Raw genomic sequence first — 22,425 nt, 5'->3', positions numbered from 1 at the left:
TCGAAGGTTCGCTAGTGTTGTCAGGGGGCAGGGAGGATGCCGTAAAAATAAACAAGTATGCAAAGTATGCCACCTTAAAATGGCCAAGAGCTATAGAATGGACGTATGGCTAGCGGAGAGCGTGACGCATTCAATTCTTAAAAATCCGATGTTATACTAACTAACAGTAACTACGGAGATATTATTCCAGGACCTTCGTAATCAGTGCTAGAATCTCAACTTTCCACTATGGAAGTTGCAAAAGCGACCAGACTATCCACTGCTTGACGTAACATATTCTGGCTCTTCCTACACATGCCCGTAGAATCCCATTCCTCGCTTCCAACGCCAAGCTGGCTGAAAAAAAGGCCTTTGCTATCCCACTTCCGCTTTATCTGGGAAAGACGTCGGTAGTTTGCCCCCCAATAGACATGCTGAAAATTCTTCTCGTTTGGGTCTCCTACATTCCGATAGGAAAGCCGGAACTCAGGATCAATGGAGTAGAGAACTGGCATCTGAACATTAGTCAGCCTCTCTAGAGCGGCCGTTCTACCCTCAATAGACGGCTCAACTGTGTGGATGTAATTTAGCAACTGCGATGAAGCACGCCAGGCAGGATGCATTGACGTCTCAGCCTTATCACCATTGGAAATGACACGGCCGCCAAGGTTGCTTGTAAACAGAAGGTCGCCTGGAGTCATGGGTATATTTGCAAGTCCCTCGGCGACCTTCATAGGTCCCTGGGCCGAGTCAAAGAGTTGATTGGAAATGGCCACCGTCGACCCCACCACGCCGTAGTCATTATCCGAGTGAATATCTGGGACTTGTCGATAGTTGGAGCTAAATTGCGACAACGCCTTGGAGGAATATGCGTATTGAATATCGATACGGTCTAGGTCGGCACGGAAGGCTTGCATGCGCTCATCGATAATGGCCGTCTCGGTCGAATTCAGGAAAAAGTATTTGATACTTGCTTGGACTGCATGTTCGGGCAGCACTGCAATGACTAACTGGCCACCAACGCTTTCGCGATTGAGGGATTGCAGGGCGGTGAGAACCACTGAGAGGCCCTGGGTCCACGATGATGAATTGGCCTTGGGGGCTTGAAGGTTGATCTCAGAGATCACGACGGGAACGTCCGGAAAGACACGCATCGTAGCTCGAGTGACGACGCCAAATGTGCCACCTCCACCGCCTCGTAGTGCCCAGAAAAGCTCCTGATTCTGGAGACCATTGGCCACAACCAGCTCGCCCTAAAAACCAGTATGATTAGCTTGCTTAAAAAAGAAGCCTTATGCAACTGAAAAAAAAAAGATACATGACGCCCTGTACTTACATCAGCTGTCACAACCTCAAATTCCAGCACGTTATCCACGCCTAGCCCTTGGTTCAGGCTTAGAAAGTCTGATATCCCTCCGCCCTGAAGAAAGCCGCCAACTACTCCAACAGTGGGGCAATCACCCCCGAGAACCATGTATCCGTTACGGGCAGCTCGTGCGTACAGGCTCCCCATCATCACGCCGGCGCCGACCGTCACTGCTGGCCCTAGCGAAGTGGTCGACCCATTAAGCCGCAAGTCGGCGTGAAATTGGGTATCCTGCAGACGATGAGTGTGAATTTGCAACGAGTCTGGGCCGCTAGATCTTCCCGCTAGGTCATGCCCGGTATTGCGAATAACCAGGCGGAGATTGTGCCGCTTTGCGAACAGAACTGCCTGTTGGACTTGCTGGGCTGACTCCACCGAAGCGGAGTACAAAGGTATGCGGCCCTGATGACAAGAACTCGCTGAGCTTGCAGTCTGCAGGGATCCTCCCACTGGACAGGTCTCGTTTGCAGTCATCCCGGCTTCCCAAACCCAGTCCTGCAAGACACCTGTTGGAACCATGGTATCAGCTCAAAAACGGGTAAAAGTGACAAATGTTCTCCGCGATCTGACATACCTGGCTGTGAAGCCCTCCACCCACTATCCCTTGATAGGCGTAGTAGATCATCACAGGCTTTCTGGTCGAAGTTGGGCTCATAGCAGACGTGCGCTGCTGGCCTCAGACGATGGAGATTTCCATCGATGGATGTATTGAGAGACTTCCAGAGTTCCTCGGATGGCCAGCAGAGCTCCCAGGGTCGACAACGACAAGAAGCTGACACTGACGGCCGTGTGTAAGCTAGCCAGCTCAGAAAGACAGCTAATCCGGCGGTCACGAGTAAAGATTGCATCATACAAACCTGTACAGCACTCAAAATAAGGATACAAATCGTAGCACAACTTTAGTGGAAGAATGGAAACTTGAGGTCGCTAGATGAGCAAAACGGAATACTCCCTTGATACCGTCACGCTGCTCCTCTAAATACCATAAATCTGTTTGTCATACAAGATAACATGTTTGACGAGCGGGACAAAGTGGCCCAATTTCCAGTAGTTCCACCAGATAATGGGGCGGGTTGTAACCAAATATTTGGTGAAATATGCATGCAGTTCTCTTCCGCCGTCGATCAAATGGAGTTTCTCATCCGGCCCTAATTTTCTTGCAAGGATACCATGCACCACTAGGATGAGAGTACTCCGTACGAGAGGGTGCGAAAAAAAGTGAAGGGGAGACAGTAGCGAGAGCGACGATATCAAGTATGCATACGGAGTAGTATGATCCCTGCTCCATAAACACTGCTGGTTGTAATGCGATAGTATGGCCATGCAATCCAAAAGATGTCTGAAGGCGTAGCTGAGGACCCGAGGCCTAGTTAGTAAAAATTAGAAGATTATGCGTATGATGCGCCAAATAGGAGCATACACCTTCCAGGCCAACCCGTGAGTGGACGATCTTCATGGCCACTCAAGGGCCTTCACCTGCAGGAGTCTGCCTAAATTTTGCACCCAACCGTCCTATCTCGTCCAGGCCAGAGGTATAATTATCCGGGTGTAACCAGGTCTTTCTCCAGTAGACTCTTAACTTCAACATCCCCCTCTCTTCTGCGACAAGTTCAACCAAGTTCAACACCACCACCATGGGCTCCATTGAAACCCCCAATTGCTCCGGCACCATCGTCTACAAGACAATTTCCGACTTCATCGACTTTCCCAATCATGAACAGAAGCTCTGGTGGCATAGTACGGCGCCAATGTTTGCCGAAATGCTAAGGGTCGCCGGATATGACCTTCACTCCCAATACAAAATCCTAGGAATATTCCTCAACCACGTCATCCCTTTCCTGGGTGTTTATCCTACTCGGATCAATGATCGGTGGCTAAGTATCCTGACTCGATATGGCACCCCTTTCGAGCTGAGTCTGAACTGCTCACAGTCGTTGGTACGATACACCTATGAGCCCATCAACGCGACCACCGGCACACCCAAGGATCCTTTCAACACCCATGCCATCTGGGGCGCCCTTGACAGGCTGATTCCCCTGCAGACGGGTATCGACCTGGAGTTTTTCAAGCACCTGAAGCAGGATCTCACCGTCAACGACCAAGATGCGGCCTACCTCTTGGAGAATAACCTCGTCGGAGGCCAGATCCGCACCCAGAACAAATTGGCCCTTGACCTCAAAGGCGGCGATTTTGTGCTGAAGACCTATATTTATCCGGCTCTCAAATCCCTTGCCACGGGAAAGTCAATCAAGACGTTGATGTTCGACTCTGTCTCTCGTTTGTGCAGACAGCATCCATCGCTAGAGGCTCCTCTCCGCTCGCTCGAGGAGTATGTAGATTCCAAAGGTCCCGACAGCACCGCCTCTCCTCGACTGCTCTCCTGCGACCTGATAGATTCAAGAAAGTCCCGCGTCAAAATTTATATCCTAGAGCTCAATGTTACTCTAGAGTCGATGGAGGACCTGTGGACGATGGGCGGCAGGCTGAACGATGCCTCGACCCTCATTGGACTCGAGATGATTCGAGAGCTCTGGGACCTCATCAAGCTCCCCTCCGGCTTACGTGGGTACCCAGAGCCCTTCCTGCCGCTAGGAACTATTCCCGACGAGCAGCTCCCACTCATGGCCAACTATACACTTCACCATAACCAGGCCATGCCGGAACCCCAGGTGTACTTCACCACATTTGGCATGAACGATGGACGGGTAACTGACGGACTCGTCACCTTTTTCGAGCGACGAGGCTGGAATCGTATGGCCCAGACGTACAAGGACAGCTTGCGGGCATACTAGTAAGTTGGCTTCATCTCTGGTATCTCTGACGTACCTGACTAATCCGATTCCATCTGTAGCCCGCACGCGGACCACGAGACTATAAACTACCTGCATGCCTATATATCCTTCTCTTACAGGAAAGGAACTCCATACCTCAGTGTGTACCTTCAATCGTTCGAAACTGGAGATTGGCCCATCTGTAAGTGATTGTCCGTCCAACCAGGAAAATGAAGTTGCGATCTAACGGATCATTCTCAGCCAAATTTGGCATCCCAGTCATCAAGCCGTTCTGTCGGGACATGAGTGCTCAACACCCGATCTCGTTCAGCATTCCCATGAACGCAACGTCATGTGCAGTATTTGAACCGTTTGAGGGATACCAACAGCCGCTGCCAGCTCATATTATCAGTTAAAGTGGCCTCGACTAAGGGTACGCCGGCTAGCGGTGATCCAAAGCGTCGCTTGTTGTCCTTTTTATAGTGCCAAGAGGTACTATCGCATTTAGAAGCCAAGCGCTGTGGTAGTTGATGTTTAATGGGCTTTCTTTATTTTTCATATGTTTTTTTTGGTGTTTATCATTTTCAGCAAATCTGGTCTATTCAAGCGCTGCAATTGACTACCCTTTTCTCAGAGTTCCTGGCTATAGCTATATGGTTGGTAAGCACAGTGAACCGGAAGCTTAGATCAGGAGTGGAAGAAACGGTGGATACAGACCATATATTAGCTTGATATTTCAATCCTAATGAAAGATGAATAAAGGGCATATGATAGTACCAGCTGTTCCAGTCTCCGTGCGGTTGAGCGAGTTTAAAACGCGGGTATATGGACCTAGTCGAGAACCGTGGCATACATGTGGATTGACGTCCTAGAAGTTCTCAGGTAGGAATGCATGTTCATCCTAAATACCCTCACTTAGGTAGTTATATGATGAGTGACATTTATCTGGATAGGAATGTCGGGGTATATCATCGTCGTAGTATTCGTGGCAGAGGTCATTCCACGGCATCCAAGCTCAGCATTTATACCCGTATTGTAGGTGCAGGCTAGTTTTATCTAATATAGTCCGTAGGTAGATCTTGGATGAAGAACGGTAGGCAAGCCAAGACGGTCCAGGTCAGTGGCAGTTGAACGGTCAGGCTGCCATTTGAACTTGGCCAAGGGGGGTATACAGGTAGACAGCCAGTATTATCCGGTAGAGGCAAGATGGAAAACGTGGCTAAGCCATTAAGCTAGCCTAAATGGTGGGTATAGTCCTGGAAATTCGGGTAGGGCTTTCTATAGTGTGTCATATGGCTGTAAGGGACCTTCTTTGGCCTTGGATGTAGTTGAAAAAACAAGGTCAATCCATCTGGGTATGGACAACAGAGGTATCACGTGATGGTATAAAGCTGACTAATCTCGGGTAAATGATATTGCGAGTATCTACCCAAAATGGGATTAGGGCTACGCGGCTTTCGGGAAAAAGATGTTCCATTGCCAAGCCTTATTCGCCGCTTTCGAGCTGGTTTGAGCGCATTATTTTCTGCCAGGGGGCGGAAGCTTCTTTTTCCGCCCACCCCCGCGGGTCTTGGCGTCGTATTCCGGCGGGAAAGACGCAGGAAACACGCAGGAAAGACGCCGGAGAAACGCGCTTTAGTTCAGGATAGCAAGGAGAAGAGAGGGAGAGAGCGCGGGCTGCTCACGCTAAGTATGGGGTCCTCGCTTATCTCGTGGGCGCCGTGTGTGCAGGTGGGGTATATTAATAGATACATACTACTATTGAGCTCATCCATAGTAGCATTGGATATAGGAGTTGGGCGGCAGCTTGCCACTTTCTTGTACGGAGTATAAAGAGTGAATGAAGCCCTGTCTTGATTCACTTTCTCTCCTCTCCTGCGTGATACCCTCAATTCTACAGCATCTCGGAACCTCAACATCTCAGCAGTCAAGATGATCGCGAACCAGCTCCTGATCGTCCTCGCCTTTGGCATGAGTCTCGTCTCTGCCCATTTCCGCGTCGAATACCCTTACTGGCGAGGAGACTCCTTCAAAACCCAGTACACCAGACCATGTCAGTCCTATACCCAGCTTCATGTCTGATATCTCAACTAACCTGACCAGGCGGCGGCGTTAATGTCACCCATAACCGCACCCAGTGGCCCGTCGACGGCGGCTCTATCCTCTTCAAGCCCTCTCACCACTGGGCTCTGACATACGTCAACCTCGGCCTAGGAGACGACGACTCCATCATCTTCAACACCACGCTCGTCCATGGCTTCAACCAGACTGGCAACGGCACGTTCTGCTTCCCTAAGATCTCCATCCCAACCAACCTAGGTATCCAGGACGGCACGAACGCAAGTCTGCAACTTGTGCAGGTATCTGACGGCGGCTCTTCTTTGTACAACGTATGTTTTCAATACTTCATCGAGAGAAAGATGTTGGTGTACTAACGGGCTATAGTGTATGGACATCACCTTCTCCAAGTCGCCCAGCAATCTCCTTGCTCAAAACATGTGTGTCAACTCCACTGGTGTTGGCGGCGTGGCCATCAGCTCTACTCCTACCTCAGGAGGAGGCTCCCCGTCCGCCTCGCCGTCCCATGCTGGTGCTGTCTCCAACGCTGGAGCTATGGGTATGGGGGCTGTGGGTTTGTTTGCCATGGTCATTGCTAGCTTGCTTGCTTAGATCAATGCTATGAGGCAAACAAAGGAATCATCAATGTAGTTTAGCGGAGTAGAATAATTAATGAAACACGAGGAAATGATGATTGCTCCCTTGGATGAAGCTCGACTTCGATTCTTTCTCGCCAGTTAGCAGTATCCCCCGCGCCCAGAATCCAGATCATGCAGTGTAGAATGCATTGACAAGGGGCCCTGAAAATAGCACACGAGCATGGGTTGTTACATGGGTGAACTTGGCTCATCGGGTCACTTCGTATCGGACATGTAGGAACTCTATTAACCTCCCATGTGGACGTAATCGTATATGCATGGGGAGGGGGCAAGGTTAGATATCACGGAAGCATGAGCTGTACGGAGTATAGAAAGAAAATGTGCAGTATAATTAATATGTATAGATGGATAGGCTATCATGCTTACTCGCTTGGTTGGGTATATGAAACAGCAACGATGCGGGGGGCTTTAACAATGTTAAATGAAAGAACGAACGCTCATGATGATAAAACTCCAGTAAAAAGCAAAGAAAACGAATCCAAACACAACGCTCGCTTATAAAGCAGCAAATGAAAATCGAGATATGAAAAAATAAGCAAGTTTAGATACAGGAGGTTAAATGGATAGCCTATTTATGGCCCATTTTCTCCAAGAGTAGAGCAGCTGCCTCGGCCGTGTATCCGAAGAATACAGGGCCGTTAAAGACCATTCTTGGCTGTGGGCTGGAGATATGTGCCATTGGTGCGTCCGGAGACAGATTCGATCGAGGTACAGAATATGTATTCGTTTGGGTATTTGTATGCGGCATCTGATGCGAGTGGGCATGGTGACTGCTCGGTTCGTCTATTTCTGGCTCGGGATGTAGGTCTTCCTCTGCAGTTGCGCCTAGAGTGATGTTGGCATCGGCATCGGCTTCTGCATCGTTGCCGAACGTAGATGCCTGGCCGAGGGGACTGAGTCGGCCCTGGGAGGGTAGTAGCATGGTTGGGTCTTCTTCTACCTCCTGGGGCTTATCATAGTGTGATTCGGGCGGGTGGTATATAGCAGGCTGTTCTGGTGGGACATGGATGCCCCATGGTCGACTTGGGGATTCTCCCACACGAACGTCACGCAGAGGGCGCTCGAAGTGGCCTTCTCGTTCATCGTCGCCGCCGGGGCTGGCGTGCTGGTCGCCCGGAACAGGTGCAGTAACTTCAGCTTCCTCGGGGGAGGGTGAGCCCGTTCGCGGTGGAGTTTTATTGCTCACGTCCTCTGCCCATTTTTCAACTCTGTCGACAGAACTAGACCCTGTGACGGCACCAGCATTTACTTCTCCGGTCTCGTCTAGTTCATGAGGAGTTGACAGGTAAGGCTGGTGGTATTCGCCCAGTCCCTTTACCATGTTAACGACGTCGCCGTATTTGGCATCGATATGGCGGCTGGTCTGTGGGTTGTTTTGGTACCGTCGGATACAGACCGAGTGACTTCTTGGAATCTCGTGTTTGTGATTCTCAAAGTACTCTGCCAGTTCCTCGGGGGAGTGGTCTTCCAGATACCTGATGGGACAACGTGCCGATGAAGAGTGTACAGATCGAGCTGTGGATGGAGCACCCTCTCCCATCTTGTCCAGCTTAATGGGATCTTCATCATTTTCACAGCTTTCTCCATTTATATCCGTCTGTTCTCCGGCGGCGAGTGGTTTGCTGGATTTATTGAACGGGCAGCCGAGGGTACCCTTGATACCATTCGTTGTGAAATCATGTTCCATCGAAGTTCTACGCTTTCCATGGCCAAAGGGGCACGTTCGCAAAGTACTAGGGTCTTGTGTAATTTCTAGCTTGCGTAAGGCAGCAGTCGAGATCTCTAAACTCTCCGTGATGTTCTTTGTTTCCGTGGGGGATATGTAGCCTGCCTTCTCCATACTGGTGACCCATTCGACATTGTCGGTGGCAGCATCGTCAGGGCCAGTAGAGTCAAGGGTAGGGCCTATGGTTATGTCTAGCTTATTATCTGAGCCTTCAGGAAGTTTGCTCGCGAGTTTTTGATACTGTTTAACACGTTAGTCATCGCACTCGACGTATAGAAGTAAAGTCAAAGATAATGAGTATGTGTAGCCATCAGATAATACATGATAAGTCGTTCATCGCTGCATAAGCAACTATTGATCTAGAGCTAAATCGATTTTTCTCATCACTTGGCAGCGGGAATAGGGAAGAGAGAAACACAAGGAAAAAGAATAGTGGTACGTACCTCGTTGAGAGTATACTGCAGCCGACTCTGAAGCTCTTGCTCCTGGCGAGTCAGCTTCTGTGCAGCCTCTAAGAGGGCGACGAACCCTTTCGCCAGGGCCCGTAGCTCATCGTTCCGGCCAGCAGCGTCGGCTACTGCTGGAGACATCATCACTGGACTGACAGATCAAGCCACCCAGTGGCCACTCCCATATTACAGAGCTCGAGGGAGACGCCAGGAGACTTCCACGAAGGATGGAGGGAAGAGAAGTTGACCAAGAAGAAGAAACAAGCGAGATTTCGAAGGTTGAAATACTTTTCGGGACCTGGTCCTAGCGTCTAACGTTGGTTGGCCCCTGCGACGGTCATGTGACTTCACTTTTATCCGAGGTCCATGCTTATGTAATATTTGCTTACTCAGCCAGGCCAATGATTTTATAATACTGCTTATTCAGCTAGGCGACACGAACGTTCTTGCTGCCAACTTTCTAGAGGAAGCGATGACGGAATATAAGAAGCAAGAAGCAGGAAGAAGCAAGGAGTCGGCATCATATAAAGATGTGTTGCCGGTGGTGGTGCTTCCATCAGATACATCTTGCCTTCATTTCTGTTGACTGAACACAAGCCGTCCATCCGCCTCCAACTATATAAATAGTTACTGGTTGAAAGAGCGCCATGCCACCGACTATGGGAACAGTCGACTCGTTCGGCTTTACTGCGGTTGAAGCATCTGCAGAAAAACTCTTCGAGCAGATCGGACTGCGGGATATGCCTCCGCCGCCAGTGGTGCCAGTCTCAGCTACTCCAATCCCGCGGACAATCCTTGCGGAGCGCATAGAAGGCTATGCCAAAGTCCACCTCCCTACGGCTACGTTTAACCACTGCATGAGGGTATACCATTTTGGGATTGCTATAAAGCGCTATGCATTTCCTACCTGGGTCTTCACTGACGAAACCTACTTTATCACCTGCATGTTGCATGATATCGGAACAACAGAAGAAAACCTTCGAGCTTCGCGTATGAGCTTTGAGCTATATGGTGGCTTTCTAGCCATGGACTTGCTTCAATATCCCATCAATGAGCACGCGTCGACCATCATAGACCCTGAGAGACGGGTTACGGCGTCAAACGCGCTTGCTGAAAGTGTTGTTGAAGCAATTATGCGGCACCAGGATATACGCGATACTGGGAAGATAACTGCCGTTGGCCAACTGATTCAATTGGCTACCATCTTCGGTTCGTCTATGCTCCGCCTTCTTTGCATACCTTGATTAGTTTGCTCAATTATGATCTTATGAGATGTTCTCGCTAACGCGAAGGGCGGATACCAACCGGTTAAAGATAACATCGGAGGACATGAGCAGCTCCTCAACTCTGAAACGGTAAAGGACGTCATCGACCACTACCCGCGTCTGCAGTGGAACAGCTGTTTTTCAGCAACAATCCGCAAGGAAATCGCGCTAAAGCCATGGGCCCATTCCACCATGCTTAGAACAGAAGAATTTCCAGCGAAAATTGAGAATAACCCGATCGGTAGGGCATATGAAAGAAGGGAAAGTATTATGCAACATGGAGGGAATGGGGAGAATGGGAGGCTAGATAATCTTAATGGTCATGCATAAATGGCTGTCGTTCTAGCAGGGTTTTTATGAGCTGGGGCTGTCACAGTGCCCAAGCGTTACGCTTATGCTAATGAGCGAATATCCATACCGTCAGATCAATTTGCGCCGCATTCTACTTGTCTACTTCAGTGTTTTGCCGGGTTATGTTTATTATGCCTACCTTCGTTCAATGCTTGACCATTCAGCATAATAGCTGGTTTATAGATATACTTACAGGAAACTCTCTCAGGAGATCACTAACAATTTGAATTCACTATCCTCAACTGATATCCGTTCATAACTCAATCCTTCTCAGGGCACATTGAACGCTAAAGTACTTTCAGCCCAGCCTACATAACGCACCTTCGTATAATAGTATTCTCTTACTATTTCGTTCTTCTCTAGCTTCAATGTTTATAGCATGGACTAGAGGGACTAGATGAACGGGATGGGAGACATTAAAATGTATTAGTATACTAGATGTTAGATGTCTTCTATGATTTGAGGGGAGCTGCAGCAAACCAAGCGTCTTTGCCGTGATGCTTCTTCTATCGTGTGGCATTGATTCCTCGGGGCTGTCAAAAAATATACCTTTGAAATCATTAAATCCGAACCCGAATCTCAACCACCGTACCATTGCCATTGTATCATATCATTATTAGTCCCTAGGATATAGGATGTATTATGGATTGCAGATGGAAAATTTTTGTTTTGGAAAAAAAAGGAGAAAACAGCAAAGAGAAGAAAGTAGATAGGAGAGAAGGTGACAAATGCAACTAATAGCAATAGCAATGGGTTATTTTTTTAAATGATAAGAAGGGGGAAAAAGGGATCTTGTCCAGCATGCCCATGCCTTCCGCTGCTCAAAGGTCCCCAAACAAATAGGTGGCAGAGAGTTGAATCGAGCTCTAGTTGTAAAGTGAAGCATGGCATAATCTTGATCACGGGTGAATGAATTGTTATTCTCCGAAGTGGCGGTGGGTGTAATTAAAATTAGGATCTGGTTTGGTCTGGTTCTGGCAGACGGACAGGCGGGTAAAGCACGGACGAGTCGGAGCGGGAATAATCCCTTCTATAATCGATAGGGAGGCAGTGGCGGAGAGAGTATGGGGTGTATATAATTATTTGCTTTCCTGGGTAGCAAGGAGGGTATAGACGGGAGCAGGGAGCTTGTCACGGCCCTTGAGGAAGTCCAGCTCGAGCATGAAGACGAATCCGAGAAGGTTGCCTCCGAGTTGCTGGACGAGAGAGCCTGCAGCAAATGCAGATCCGCCTGGACAAAAGTTAGCATGTTACTATTTTTCGGTGACTAGTATAAGACGCACCGGTGGCAATGATATCGTCGACCACGAGGACCTTCTGGCCCGGCTTGATGGCGTCCTTTTGCATCTGGAAAAAGTCGCTGCCGTACTCCTTCTGGTACTCCTGGGTGATGACGGGGCCGGGGAGTTTCCCCTGCTTCCTGACGGGCACAAAGGCCGCCCCGAGTCTCAGGGCGAGGGAAGGGCCGAAGAGGAACCCGCGGGCGTCCAGTCCGACGATGACATCGGGTTTCTGGTCAGCGCCATAGGTCTCGAGGAGGTGCAGCTCGAGGCCCCTGATGAGGGACTCGTGGAGGGCGGGGTCGGCAAAGATGGGCAGGATATCCTCGAACAGGATGCCTGGCGAGGGGAAGTCGGGGAACTGGCGCAGAGACGAGCGCAGCTTTACCTTAAGACTGGCGAGTTCGGCGGCGCGGGAGGCAGAGGAGGAGGAGTTCCCGGCGTCTTGGGCGGAGGCATTGGACTTGTCGCGATAAGCCTGCTGGTTATCGGCGGAGGGGGGAAGGCTCATGCTAAACGAGGTCGAGAGATGTTCAGGTAGAGGTGGAAGATGAAGATGTGTAGAGAATGAGAGTGTAGAGAGGGTAGAGAGAGATGGTGTTGAGTAGAGGGTGGTGGTGTAGAGAGTGAGGTGGGATGGAGGGGAGTTGCCTGCTAAATATGCAGATGATAAATACACGCCTTCTGGATCTTCCCTGCAAGTTACCCACGCCAGCCCTACACTTACCACGACCACAACTACGACGGAGCAGGATGAATATAACGGCCAGGAGCAGGACAGGACAGAAGGACAGGACAGCAGGACAGCGTCGACTCGCGCCGTCACCCTGAGACGCCGTTGATGCTCGCCGGCTGCGTCTACGCGACTTCACGGTGCGACTCAAAAGGTCGGTGAAGCGGGAAACACAACCTGGACGCATCCCAGCTCTTCTCTACGGACAACCCTCTGTGGACAACTGTGGACAACTGCGGGCTAGACGGGTACCTTGATCAGATATCTCCCTGCACCCTTCCCTTGTCGAGATCCAGCCAGCCGTCAGTCGCCGCCATGATACATCGCTTGCTACGACGCGCAACACAACATCCGTCTCCTAGGCTCCAGATGTCTCCAGCCATGTCCAGCCATGTCCAGACCCGTCGGGAGGACGGTGTGACGGTGTATCACCGGCCAGTCGTGTCGTTGAGTTCTCGTCTCACAGCGTCGTCCCGATGCAACGTCCACATGGAAGAGAAACCCGTCCCTGACTGACACCGGGCGAGGCGATCCCGGACGGTTTCATGCTTTTGCGATGGATGTGCAGTCGACGGATCAGGCCACTCCGTGAAGAGAAAAGGAAAAATACGATGCGCTTCCTGCCAGCCAATGAAGCCTCAACCCAGATCAAGCAATCAATTACCTAATTATGGGTAACAGGGCGGGATAGGGTATCCGCACCTAATTCTCCAGGTAGGACTGTTGTAAGGCAGGTAGAGCCCATTTGACCATCCATTCTGATTCCAACACTTGGTCAGCCGTTGCCCTCTCTGCAGGAGTGAATCTCAACATCATCCGCATCAGGTCTAGAATTGCGCGTTTCTCATCGTCCGTAAACTCCCCCATCCCGTCCTTGCGACAACAGGACTGCATCTGATCAAAGGATTCCTCGAGGGATGGCCATATGTCTCTCGAGGTCGGCTGTCTGTTATCGTCAAAGAACTTAGCGCGATTCTCCCATTGCTACCACCAGCTTTCCGGCATATCGAAACCGTCGACTCCAGGACGTAGAACGTCAATATAGTCTGAGATGAGTTCGTCTGGGTAGGGAAAATCGGTTGTGAAAAGTGATTTGAGCCCAATAATTTGCCATATGAGAAGACCTAACGACCAGATATCTCCAGCATACGATAGAGGGCCAAGAGGCTCGAATCTGGCTTCCGGTGGCCGTATACCGAGAGGAGTGTGACTCTCCTGAGCTTGACGAGAGTGAACCGCTGGATCAAACGCCTCGCCAAAGTCACTCAATAGTACTTTGGCATCAGCAAGAGTGAATCGATCTGCTTTTATTCGGCCCATGCATATTGGTGTGACTGCAGTCGATGGAATATTCAATGGAAGCGGTTTCCCATCCCGACGTTCAATAGGAGTGAGATCCGGATCTCCATATTCTCTGTAAAACTTCTCGAGAGAAAGAGAGTCGAGCTCCGGTGAAGCCTTGACGAGAATGTTGCGAATATGCACATCTACATTTTAATTAGTTTTCAATGTAAAAAAATAAGAATCACAGCGTATAACGAACCTCCATGCACATATCCTCGTGAATGTACGTATGCAAGGGCCTGCGTGATTCTAGCAGCCAAAGCTCTCGCAACTTGCAAAGAGAAGATGCGACCACAGGCAACATCTTTAAGATCACATCGTGCAGGGGCGGTTGTATAACATAGGTGCGCCCCATTTGGACCTTCAACCGAAAATTCGTCGAGGATGTTTGGAATTGAAGACCGACCTGGGTGAGAGATGGAGGAAGCTGTACTTGAAAGATCGCGAAGAACTTCAAACTCGTGTCGGGCAAGACCTGCTATACCGACTTTAACGGCGACATATTGTCTATCACGAATATCATGAGCCAGCCAAACAATCGAATAGCCACCGAAACCCAGCTTGTTCACAATCTTATATCTGTCGTGGATAATATCCCCGATCAACAAGGGATGATATCCGCCAGGCTCGTACTTTTCGAGCCTTTCCACCCCTTCAATATACCCATATTCAAAATAACGGGCGTTTTCATCACTTTTGGTGCTCATTGTCGAGGTTGAATAGGCAGGTGTTGTAACGAAACGATTCCTCCAGTGATAACGGATGGTCAATTGCGAAGGTGTCAGATATTGCAAGGACAGTCGTGGAGGACTTATCTTGAAGTAGCGCAACATCATAGAGCAAGACCGTAAGTTTTATGGTATTCTTTTATATTGCGGGAGAGAAAGGCGACATTGCTCTAGGAAGAGCTTCATGACTCATATAAACGGAGTAAATGGCTACGCGCTTGTTTTTAGTTATACAAAACAAATGTTGCAAATAGTCTTAGTAAATTGATTCCAGTCGAAGATGAATTGGGTTCAAGGGCGGCCCGTAACCTTCCCATCTTTTCCACGCAGAGGTTGTCGCTGAGCTATACTACCTTTTATATATATGTCGCTCCATTCCTTGCCAGTCGGAGGTTTAGGGGTTTACGATGAAAAATAATGGACAGATGGACGGTTTTATATACTGCCCGTCTATTTACAAATGCCACAGATATCAACTTTAGAAATATATACCCCAAACGTACGGATGTCAACCTACGCACCGAGAATTGAACAGCGTACATACATCAACACTATCAAAGAATAAACAAGAACATAATTCGGCTCGGCCCAAAGTCATACATTTTATAATTATACGACGATTAGATTGCTGATTGGTATACCCTGCGACTGGACCTCGTATCTTCGGCGGATCCCAACTCCCAAAGCGTGGCTGAAATATTCATACGTCTTATCACCGCCGCCCACCATCACCATGCTTATCGGATGAGGTCGAGGGAATCCCCCGATCACAGTCTGCATTTCATCTAGCAATGGCCGGATGAGGGATGCTTCGTCGTTGTCCTTAGGCGGGGACTTCCGTCGTCTATCTCCCGGCTGCGGATATGAAACGACAATGACTAGCTGTAGAGATGACCGCGACGGGCGAAACGACGGGATGTTCCTCAGCTTCTCGGAGAACGTGCAGCCTCCTCGCTTCACGATTATGATTTGGTGCGTGCGCGGAATAGAGGCTGGGAGGCGTTGTTCGCATAGGTGGCCAGCGAGGTAGATGCTGGACCACGACAGGCGGGTTGCTGAGCGTTTGGAGTTCGGCGTGGGAGGGGTGAAAATTGCATCCTCATCATCTGGTGGGGGGACGGAGCCTATGCCGGTGGAAGAGATGGCAGGTATAGAGAAACGAGCGACTGGGCGGCGGAATATCGGAGGGGTGACGGATGGGAGATGTTGGAGTTCGTCCCGTATCAGGGCCGTTACGTGGCTTAGGAGGGAGGAGAGTGCTGACCTGTGGTTTTCAACGTTGTCTTCCTCGACGGCCTTGGGCGGTGGAGAGTCAAGGATCGGTCCTCCGCTGACAACTGTCCCTTGGTCGGAGAGAGACGCGGCGGATGAAGACGAGTTATTTCGATAAACAACGTCCGGCTTAACATCGATGATGACGTCCATCATTATGCTATCGGGAGTTTGCGTGAAGTTGGGATCCGTCGGACTCAATGTACTGGCCGTCTCGCGGGAAACGTAGACTTTCTCATTCTTGCCCAAAGGTATGTTGCTGACCACTTGTATACGAAATCCTTCCTTGGAAGAAATAGTATTACCGGAATAGAGCGGTGCGTCTTGGATCATGCCTAGTCGAAGGCCCCCAAAGGATTTTATTAAAATTCCGCCCTCGACACGTTCTAATCTCGGAGGACCCTGAACTGTATTCGATAACGGAGGGAAAGTCAGGTCCAACGTTGGTCTGATAGCCATCGGCGAGCTGGTGGCGTTGCGTGGGACTAGCAGAGGGGGGAGTGTCCAAGGGAAATAAGTATAATTTGATGGAGAATTTAGGTCCGAAAGGGTAACACTTGGGTTATCAACCGAAAACTCTATGATGGGAGACTCAAGTTGCCTTTTCGGCGGTTTAAGGCGAAGACGTGCTAAGCTTGCTGCGTGGAAGACGTCTGGCCTGGCAGCGGTAGAAGATACGCCAAAGGGGTTTCGCACCGCCGGCGGCTCACAGATCCCAACGGATGCATTTGCATATTCCTTTAAGTCATTCCTTAAACGAGGTGGTGATGTCTGTTTTGCCTTTGTAGGAAGTATGAGTGGATGGCCTTCTGTACTGTAGACGAAGGAGGAGTCGATTCGATTCAAGGGATGCGATGGTTCAAATAAAAGATAGAGATACTTGGTCGTTTCCCCAAGGAAGAAGCTCTCCATCCTGTCACTTTGATCCCCCTTCTTGACATTCTGAAGGCCCGCCCAGCCGCATTTTGCCCAGCACCGCCGTTTGATGTCACGCAATACCATCTCCCCGGTATAAAGATACCAGGGGTCCTCGGTTGCTCGATAGAGATAGTATGTGGATTCGATGAACTCAGGGCGACCGCCCCACCACTCGAGTCCGCCTTCAATATCTCCTGTTGCCACATTCCAGCGTTCTGGGAGGGCTGAGAATCGAGTCCAGAGGGCGGTATTGAGTAGATGAGTTTCGGCTGCGGCATCAATATTGCCAGCTAGAGTGAGGAGTCCCGGGAAGTATGCACTCAGGCTATCCATCCAAAGAGCACGGGTTGCGCCTGTAGTCATGTCACCTTGTATATAGTGTGGGTACTGGTAGCTGGAACCCCTATATAGATTGTGCTTTATGGCTTCAAATGATTCCTGCCATACCTTGAGGAAGCTATCCGGCGAATGACCTTGGTCCGGGAGCGGTAAGAAGTAGTTATCATATTGATGGAAAGGCCCTGATGCATTGAAGTCTGGGGGATAGCCTTCTGATAGCAGGATATGTGATTTCAATGCATATTCAAAAAAGCTGTCTATGCCTGCGCCAATCTGCAAGATATCACCGTGGTCAGCAGCTTCTTCTTCTATGATGTCTGAACAGTGCTCACAAGCTTACCCCTGTATAAGTCTGAGTCCACTCTCCAGTCTCAGCATTGATTCCAGCTCCAACCAACCCAAGCTCGCTCCTTCTATCCCACACGCTCCAGAAAGCTCTCTTTGCAAACTCTTCATATCGGCCGTCACCAGTCAGCCGGCTGAGGACGGTGAATTCTAAAACTAGGCTTCCAGCGCCAGCGCTGCAATTTTCTGTGATCTCAACTGGGGTATCATCTTCATCATCATAAACCTCGTCGTCGTCATATTCTGCCCACCTCTCGGAGTTCAATGGGGAGTTGGGGTGAAATGGAACTCCATCCCTGAGATTTACTCGAGGATATGGAATTCCTGTTGGCGTATAGAAGGCAGGTAGGAGACGGGTTCCCAGATCCATGGCCAGCCTAAGTAGCTGTCCATCATACACAAAACCGTTTTCCCATTCAATCCCACCCTCGCTGCCTGGTGGTTTATTCCAGAGTTTCGCGAACTCTTTCTCCTTCTCGGGAGGCTCATAGCCACGTATTGGAAGGTCTCCCACAGCAAATAGATGGGCACTCAGAAGTCCGCCTATCAACCGTTGTTATAGACGTCAGCCATCCCTGCAATCTCCAAAAGCACCAGCCAGCAACCAAGAATATATATCTCACCTAGTCCTCGAATGACGCTTTCAAACACTTGGACCTTGCTATCGACTTTGAATCCTTGACTCCGCGACCCTATCCCGCCAGGGCCATTCGAACCATCGCCATATAATTCCACCAGATCCCTCACCCCGTTTTGAAAATATCTCCATGCCTTGCGGCCGTTATGATCGGTCGAGTTCGGGTACGATAGTATTGCCAGCGTCGACAGGCTGTCCACCAGCGTCACGGAATAATTGCCCAAGACATCGTTGAGTTCTATATGCGCCGGGTTTTCTCGATCGCGCGTCAACGGTCGACAGGTTATCGGTCGTAGCTCGTCTTCGGGGAAGGCATATTTCATGTAGTTCTCAAACCCATGGAAGAACATGTGCTCTGTTTCTTTGCTATATCGACAATTAAGTATGAAGCCACAAGGGAATTTTGATACCTCAACGAAGAAAAGAAAGATACTGACCGGAGCTCTCTAATCTGGCTTTCCTGCATGCCCTGTATACCTGTAAGCCATAGCGATATGGCGAGCAAACAGCTTAACCATGATGATCGGAGGTGGAAGGACATATGGGAGCGTCGGTAGATCGAGCGCATCACCAAAGGGGAAATGGTAGCTGCAATGGCATGGAGATGGATTGTCTCCGTGTAGCGGAAACTGTGCCAGAGCCTGGTATAAAAGGACACACAGAGCTGAATTATATTATTTACACTGAGTAGCAAAATGTGCGTAGGACTCCCTGGATCTGTTTAGCCCGTCAACTATGCATGTCATCGCGACGCTAACTTTGGCGTGTGGACAGATGTGCAACTTGTTACATCAGCGGGAGCCAAGACTGCAGATATACGCATCAAACGGCATATCAAACATCTACAGAGTACGAGGATGAGATGGTTGCTTGTAAAATTTGTACTTTTCGGGGTTTGCTTATAATAGGAGGCAAAAAATTTAATCAAGAAACGGAATCCCACCAGGGTCGCTAATCAAACACAGATAAAGTCCAAATAAGAAGACGAGTGAAAGGGGGGTGGTTATATTGGCCAGGTTGACATTGGAGTAGATTACGGCTTCACCGTGCCTCTTTCCGCGGGATGAACCAACGATGCTGCTGGATCGTAGTTGGATGGTGGTTGTGGATGGGCTTGGGGCTGGGAGCTGCCGGTGTATTCAACTCCATCGTCGGATATGTAGCTTGGAGGTCGGTTTGCCGTTGACGGGCGAACTTCATTGACACTTTGAGAGTGGCCGTGGACGAATTTATGCGAATCAACGCGTTGCCAGTAAAGCAGGTTTGGGTCCATTTTCTAATCATCACAGTTAGCATCTCACACATCACTCCGATGAGCGGCCACACTTACCACGCTGCCTCTCCATAAACCATATGCGGGAGGTGGCACTGCAATGGCTTTCGGTTTACTTTCGTCATCTTCCCCTTCAATCCCTACGCCCATCTCTACGTCGCTAGCGACGATGACCGGGATAGGTCTGTCAATTTGTGCAAATCTCTCGACCATGTTGGGAGCAGCAGCCCGCTGGATACGACGTCTTGGGCGCCGGTTTGCAGTCATGAGTAGGCGGATCAGAGAATGACAGAAATATATGGTACAAGCCATCATGGCGAGAATCAAAATGACGTGAAATTCAAACTTCTTCCCTGAAGAAGTGACGGCAAGAACAAGATCTGATAGAGCAGTAAGTAAGAGTGTGGAGGATAGGGCACAAAGAGTAAAAGACATACATGTAGTTAGGACACTGGCCAACAGGATCCCCGATATTGCGCAATCTATGAGCTTTCTTCTCGTTGATCTGGCCTTTCCTCGCCCCCCTAGGCAGAGGAGCTTTCTCATTGTTGAGCTGCCGTTCGATGCGTGTTTAGGTCGAGTCCATGCTCCGTAAGAGCCCTGAACCCAGCGGATATAGGCGTTGCCTCTATTACCTTGGCCCTCGCGACTCGGTTCAACCTCTGGAATTGGCGTAGCCTCGATAGTCTGCGCATTCGAATGCGGGAATGGTGGTATATTATCGTTGGGGGACGCGTTGCGATCTATCACGGAGCCAGTCGATGAGATAGATCTTCTCCCCGGCAGGACGATACGTCCGCCGTGACCATTTCCACCTGGCCTAGGAGCGAATATGCGTATTTCCGATGGAGAGGACGGTGGTTTGGAAGATTCGTCCATGTCGCGGGAGCCAGACGGGGAATCCCCTGAAAATAAGGAGAACAGGCGAGCGCGTAGTTGCTGTACTCGATCCGCCATGGCGGGCACGTCAACGGCGCCGCTCTGAGATGCCATGTCTTGCATGTAAATGTGTTTCAATGAACCGTGTTGTTTGTTTTGCTTGGGCTGGCGTCCTGGCGGTAAATCCCAAGTAGAGCGAATGTAAACACCACGACCGACGCGCGGGAAGTTGTTGATATTATAGAAGGGCGTCTAGAAGCCCATGGCCAGCACTTGTAATACGTGTAGACAAAAAAGAAGTTATGATGCCGGCTATATCGTTCGCATACAATGCCAACAAAGAGGTCACCAACAAGGCCGAACGTCCATCCCAGGCCTGAAAGAGATAATATCCGAGTATTCCACGCCTATATCAGTCTAAAGCAAAGGAAATAGCATTCTCAACCAAGGTATCTGCCTCCGTTCTGACCGTCAACCACTTCACACTCAAAAACAACGAGCCAACAAAAGAACGGACATATCTCTGGGTATATATATATACCTCTGTCAATCAAGGTATATACCACCCCCGCCAAACCTGACTGGACAAGAGAGCCAAAATCAGCTTTCAGTGTCCTCACAGTTCAAGAAGGAAAAAAGCAAGCATGCTGTCTATCCAGGGAACTCAACCTGCCAGACCAAGAAAAAGAAACGAAGGCCGCCTCTCAGCGACTGAGAAGATGCAGAGGGGGCGAGATACGCTCGCCATCAGCCCCTGAGGCTTGCATGGCAAGACTATGCTATGGGCTTCTGCTGGCCATTGAGGCTGCGATGCGAGGGAAATGATGAAGCGCGCGAGGACGTGGTGGTGGGCGAGGATGAGACGGCGCTAGGTTTCGGGTTGGCCGCGACCTTGGCACATCACAGCAAAAAGCAAGCATGAGAATATCCCGAGATCAAGATACATAACTTACGATGGGGAGGATATATAGCAGGATAAAGGCTAAGCGGTGCTGTTAATCCTGTCTTCTTGGCCGCGTCTCACGCCATTCCATGCTGCTTGTGTTTGTAGTACAATTCCAGGGGATGCTACGCTGGAAATCTGTAACCCATGGACAAGCTGCCAGTGGAGTGATTATTGTTGTTATTGTAGTGAGTGTCAGCCAGGCCAGTCAACGGGCAAGTCAAGTAGCGTATACCGTGATACAGGTGAAAGGGTGAGATGAAAGGGTGAGATGGATTATTCAGTAATGTATGTAAATCGTGATAACGTGGATAGCTCATTTCCCCAGCTCCCCTAGCATAACCGTTCGATCAGACGAACCAGACACAACTATTACCACAGAGTTAGCAGAAGCCCCTTATAATCATCTTCAATATGATATATAACTTACTGATCGGCTCGTCGGCCGGCGTAAACCGCACATCATTAACCGTCCCCTTGTGCCCTGGCAGCTTATACAGAAGCTTCCCCGTCTTAACATCCCACACGACAACGCTCCTATCTCCACTGCCCGCAGCGATCTTCTCACCCTTTGCATCCCAGCTGGCGCGGATCAAATTCTTCTCGAGGCCCGTTGGAGCACCGTCAAAGGTCCGGATGTGGCGATCCGCAGGCGCAAAGGGACGGATATCCCAAGTCCGCGCCGTCGAGTCGTGAGAGTTGGACAGCAGCGTCTGAGAGTCCGGTGAGATTTGTAAGGAGGAGATGGTGTCCGTGTGTCCGATCATGGAATATGTGATGGCGCGCTTCCGGATGTCCCAGACGTGTATATCGTTTTCGATACCACCGGCGTATATCTCGTTTCCGGCCTCGGAGAGGGCAACGGCCGTCACGGGCATGGCGGAGGAAGATTCCAGATAATCGATGGCTGTCTTTTGACGAGGATCCCATATACCTATGCTTCCATCATCGCTACCACTAATCAGTAATTCCTGGCCCCGTCGGCTGATGTCTAGACAATTGATGATTTCCGTGTGGTCAATGTATCGCCGTATGCGCGTGCCGGATGCCAGGTCCCAGCTGGCGAGAGTCATGTCTGCAGAGGCAGAGAAGAGAGTCTGTGAGTCGCGG

General features: G+C 49.9%; 8 protein-coding genes across 8 annotated transcripts; 3 read left to right on the top strand and 5 right to left on the bottom strand.

Moving 5' to 3' along the window:
• Window positions 1-215: 215 nt before the first annotated feature.
• Window positions 216-1,970, bottom strand: GIQ15_01725 (oxidoreductase; the record flags this gene model as incomplete). The annotated part of the gene is made up of 3 exons (XM_033549142.1): window positions 216-1,232; window positions 1,316-1,840; window positions 1,920-1,970. The coding sequence occupies 3 exons, from the start codon at window positions 1,968-1,970 to the stop codon at window positions 216-218; spliced, it is 1,593 nt and encodes a 530-aa protein (XP_033410093.1).
• A 1,009-nt stretch (window positions 1,971-2,979) lies between these two features.
• Window positions 2,980-4,532, top strand: GIQ15_01724 (putative Dimethylallyl tryptophan synthase; the record flags this gene model as incomplete). Its single annotated transcript, XM_033549141.1, has 3 exons — window positions 2,980-4,136; window positions 4,197-4,318; window positions 4,378-4,532. The coding sequence occupies 3 exons, from the start codon at window positions 2,980-2,982 to the stop codon at window positions 4,530-4,532; spliced, it is 1,434 nt and encodes a 477-aa protein (XP_033410092.1).
• A 1,516-nt stretch (window positions 4,533-6,048) lies between these two features.
• GIQ15_01723 (uncharacterized protein) lies at window positions 6,049-6,786 on the top strand (the record flags this gene model as incomplete). Its single annotated transcript, XM_033549140.1, has 3 exons — window positions 6,049-6,169; window positions 6,220-6,506; window positions 6,562-6,786. The coding sequence occupies 3 exons, from the start codon at window positions 6,049-6,051 to the stop codon at window positions 6,784-6,786; spliced, it is 633 nt and encodes a 210-aa protein (XP_033410091.1).
• A 615-nt stretch (window positions 6,787-7,401) lies between these two features.
• Window positions 7,402-9,152, bottom strand: GIQ15_01722 (uncharacterized protein; the record flags this gene model as incomplete). Its single annotated transcript, XM_033549139.1, has 2 exons — window positions 7,402-8,799; window positions 9,003-9,152. The coding sequence occupies 2 exons, from the start codon at window positions 9,150-9,152 to the stop codon at window positions 7,402-7,404; spliced, it is 1,548 nt and encodes a 515-aa protein (XP_033410090.1).
• Window positions 9,153-9,655: 503 nt separating this feature from the next.
• GIQ15_01721 (cyanamide hydratase) lies at window positions 9,656-10,603 on the top strand (the record flags this gene model as incomplete). The annotated part of the gene is made up of 2 exons (XM_033549138.1): window positions 9,656-10,217; window positions 10,281-10,603. The coding sequence occupies 2 exons, from the start codon at window positions 9,656-9,658 to the stop codon at window positions 10,601-10,603; spliced, it is 885 nt and encodes a 294-aa protein (XP_033410089.1).
• A 1,100-nt stretch (window positions 10,604-11,703) lies between these two features.
• GIQ15_01720 (adenine phosphoribosyltransferase) lies at window positions 11,704-12,415 on the bottom strand (the record flags this gene model as incomplete). Its single annotated transcript, XM_033549137.1, has 2 exons — window positions 11,704-11,855; window positions 11,908-12,415. The coding sequence occupies 2 exons, from the start codon at window positions 12,413-12,415 to the stop codon at window positions 11,704-11,706; spliced, it is 660 nt and encodes a 219-aa protein (XP_033410088.1).
• A 1,206-nt stretch (window positions 12,416-13,621) lies between these two features.
• Window positions 13,622-14,688, bottom strand: GIQ15_01719 (protein kinase domain-containing protein; the record flags this gene model as incomplete). Its single annotated transcript, XM_033549136.1, has 2 exons — window positions 13,622-14,124; window positions 14,181-14,688. 2 exons carry the CDS (start codon window positions 14,686-14,688, stop codon window positions 13,622-13,624), a joined length of 1,011 nt encoding a protein of 336 aa, XP_033410087.1.
• Window positions 14,689-15,318: 630 nt separating this feature from the next.
• GIQ15_01718 (htmAp) lies at window positions 15,319-20,486 on the bottom strand (the record flags this gene model as incomplete). Its single annotated transcript, XM_033549135.1, has 7 exons — window positions 15,319-17,511; window positions 17,579-18,126; window positions 18,207-18,586; window positions 18,658-18,689; window positions 19,290-19,496; window positions 19,551-19,873; window positions 19,931-20,486. The coding sequence occupies 7 exons, from the start codon at window positions 20,484-20,486 to the stop codon at window positions 15,319-15,321; spliced, it is 4,239 nt and encodes a 1,412-aa protein (XP_033410086.1).
• Window positions 20,487-22,425: the final 1,939 nt, after the last annotated feature.

Source organism: Arthroderma uncinatum, assembly GCF_011692745.1.
Source record: "Arthroderma uncinatum strain CBS 119779 chromosome Unknown scaffold1, whole genome shotgun sequence".
Lineage (NCBI taxonomy): Eukaryota > Fungi > Ascomycota > Eurotiomycetes > Onygenales > Arthrodermataceae > Arthroderma > Arthroderma uncinatum.
This window is presented reverse-complemented; position numbering and strand designations above follow the sequence as displayed.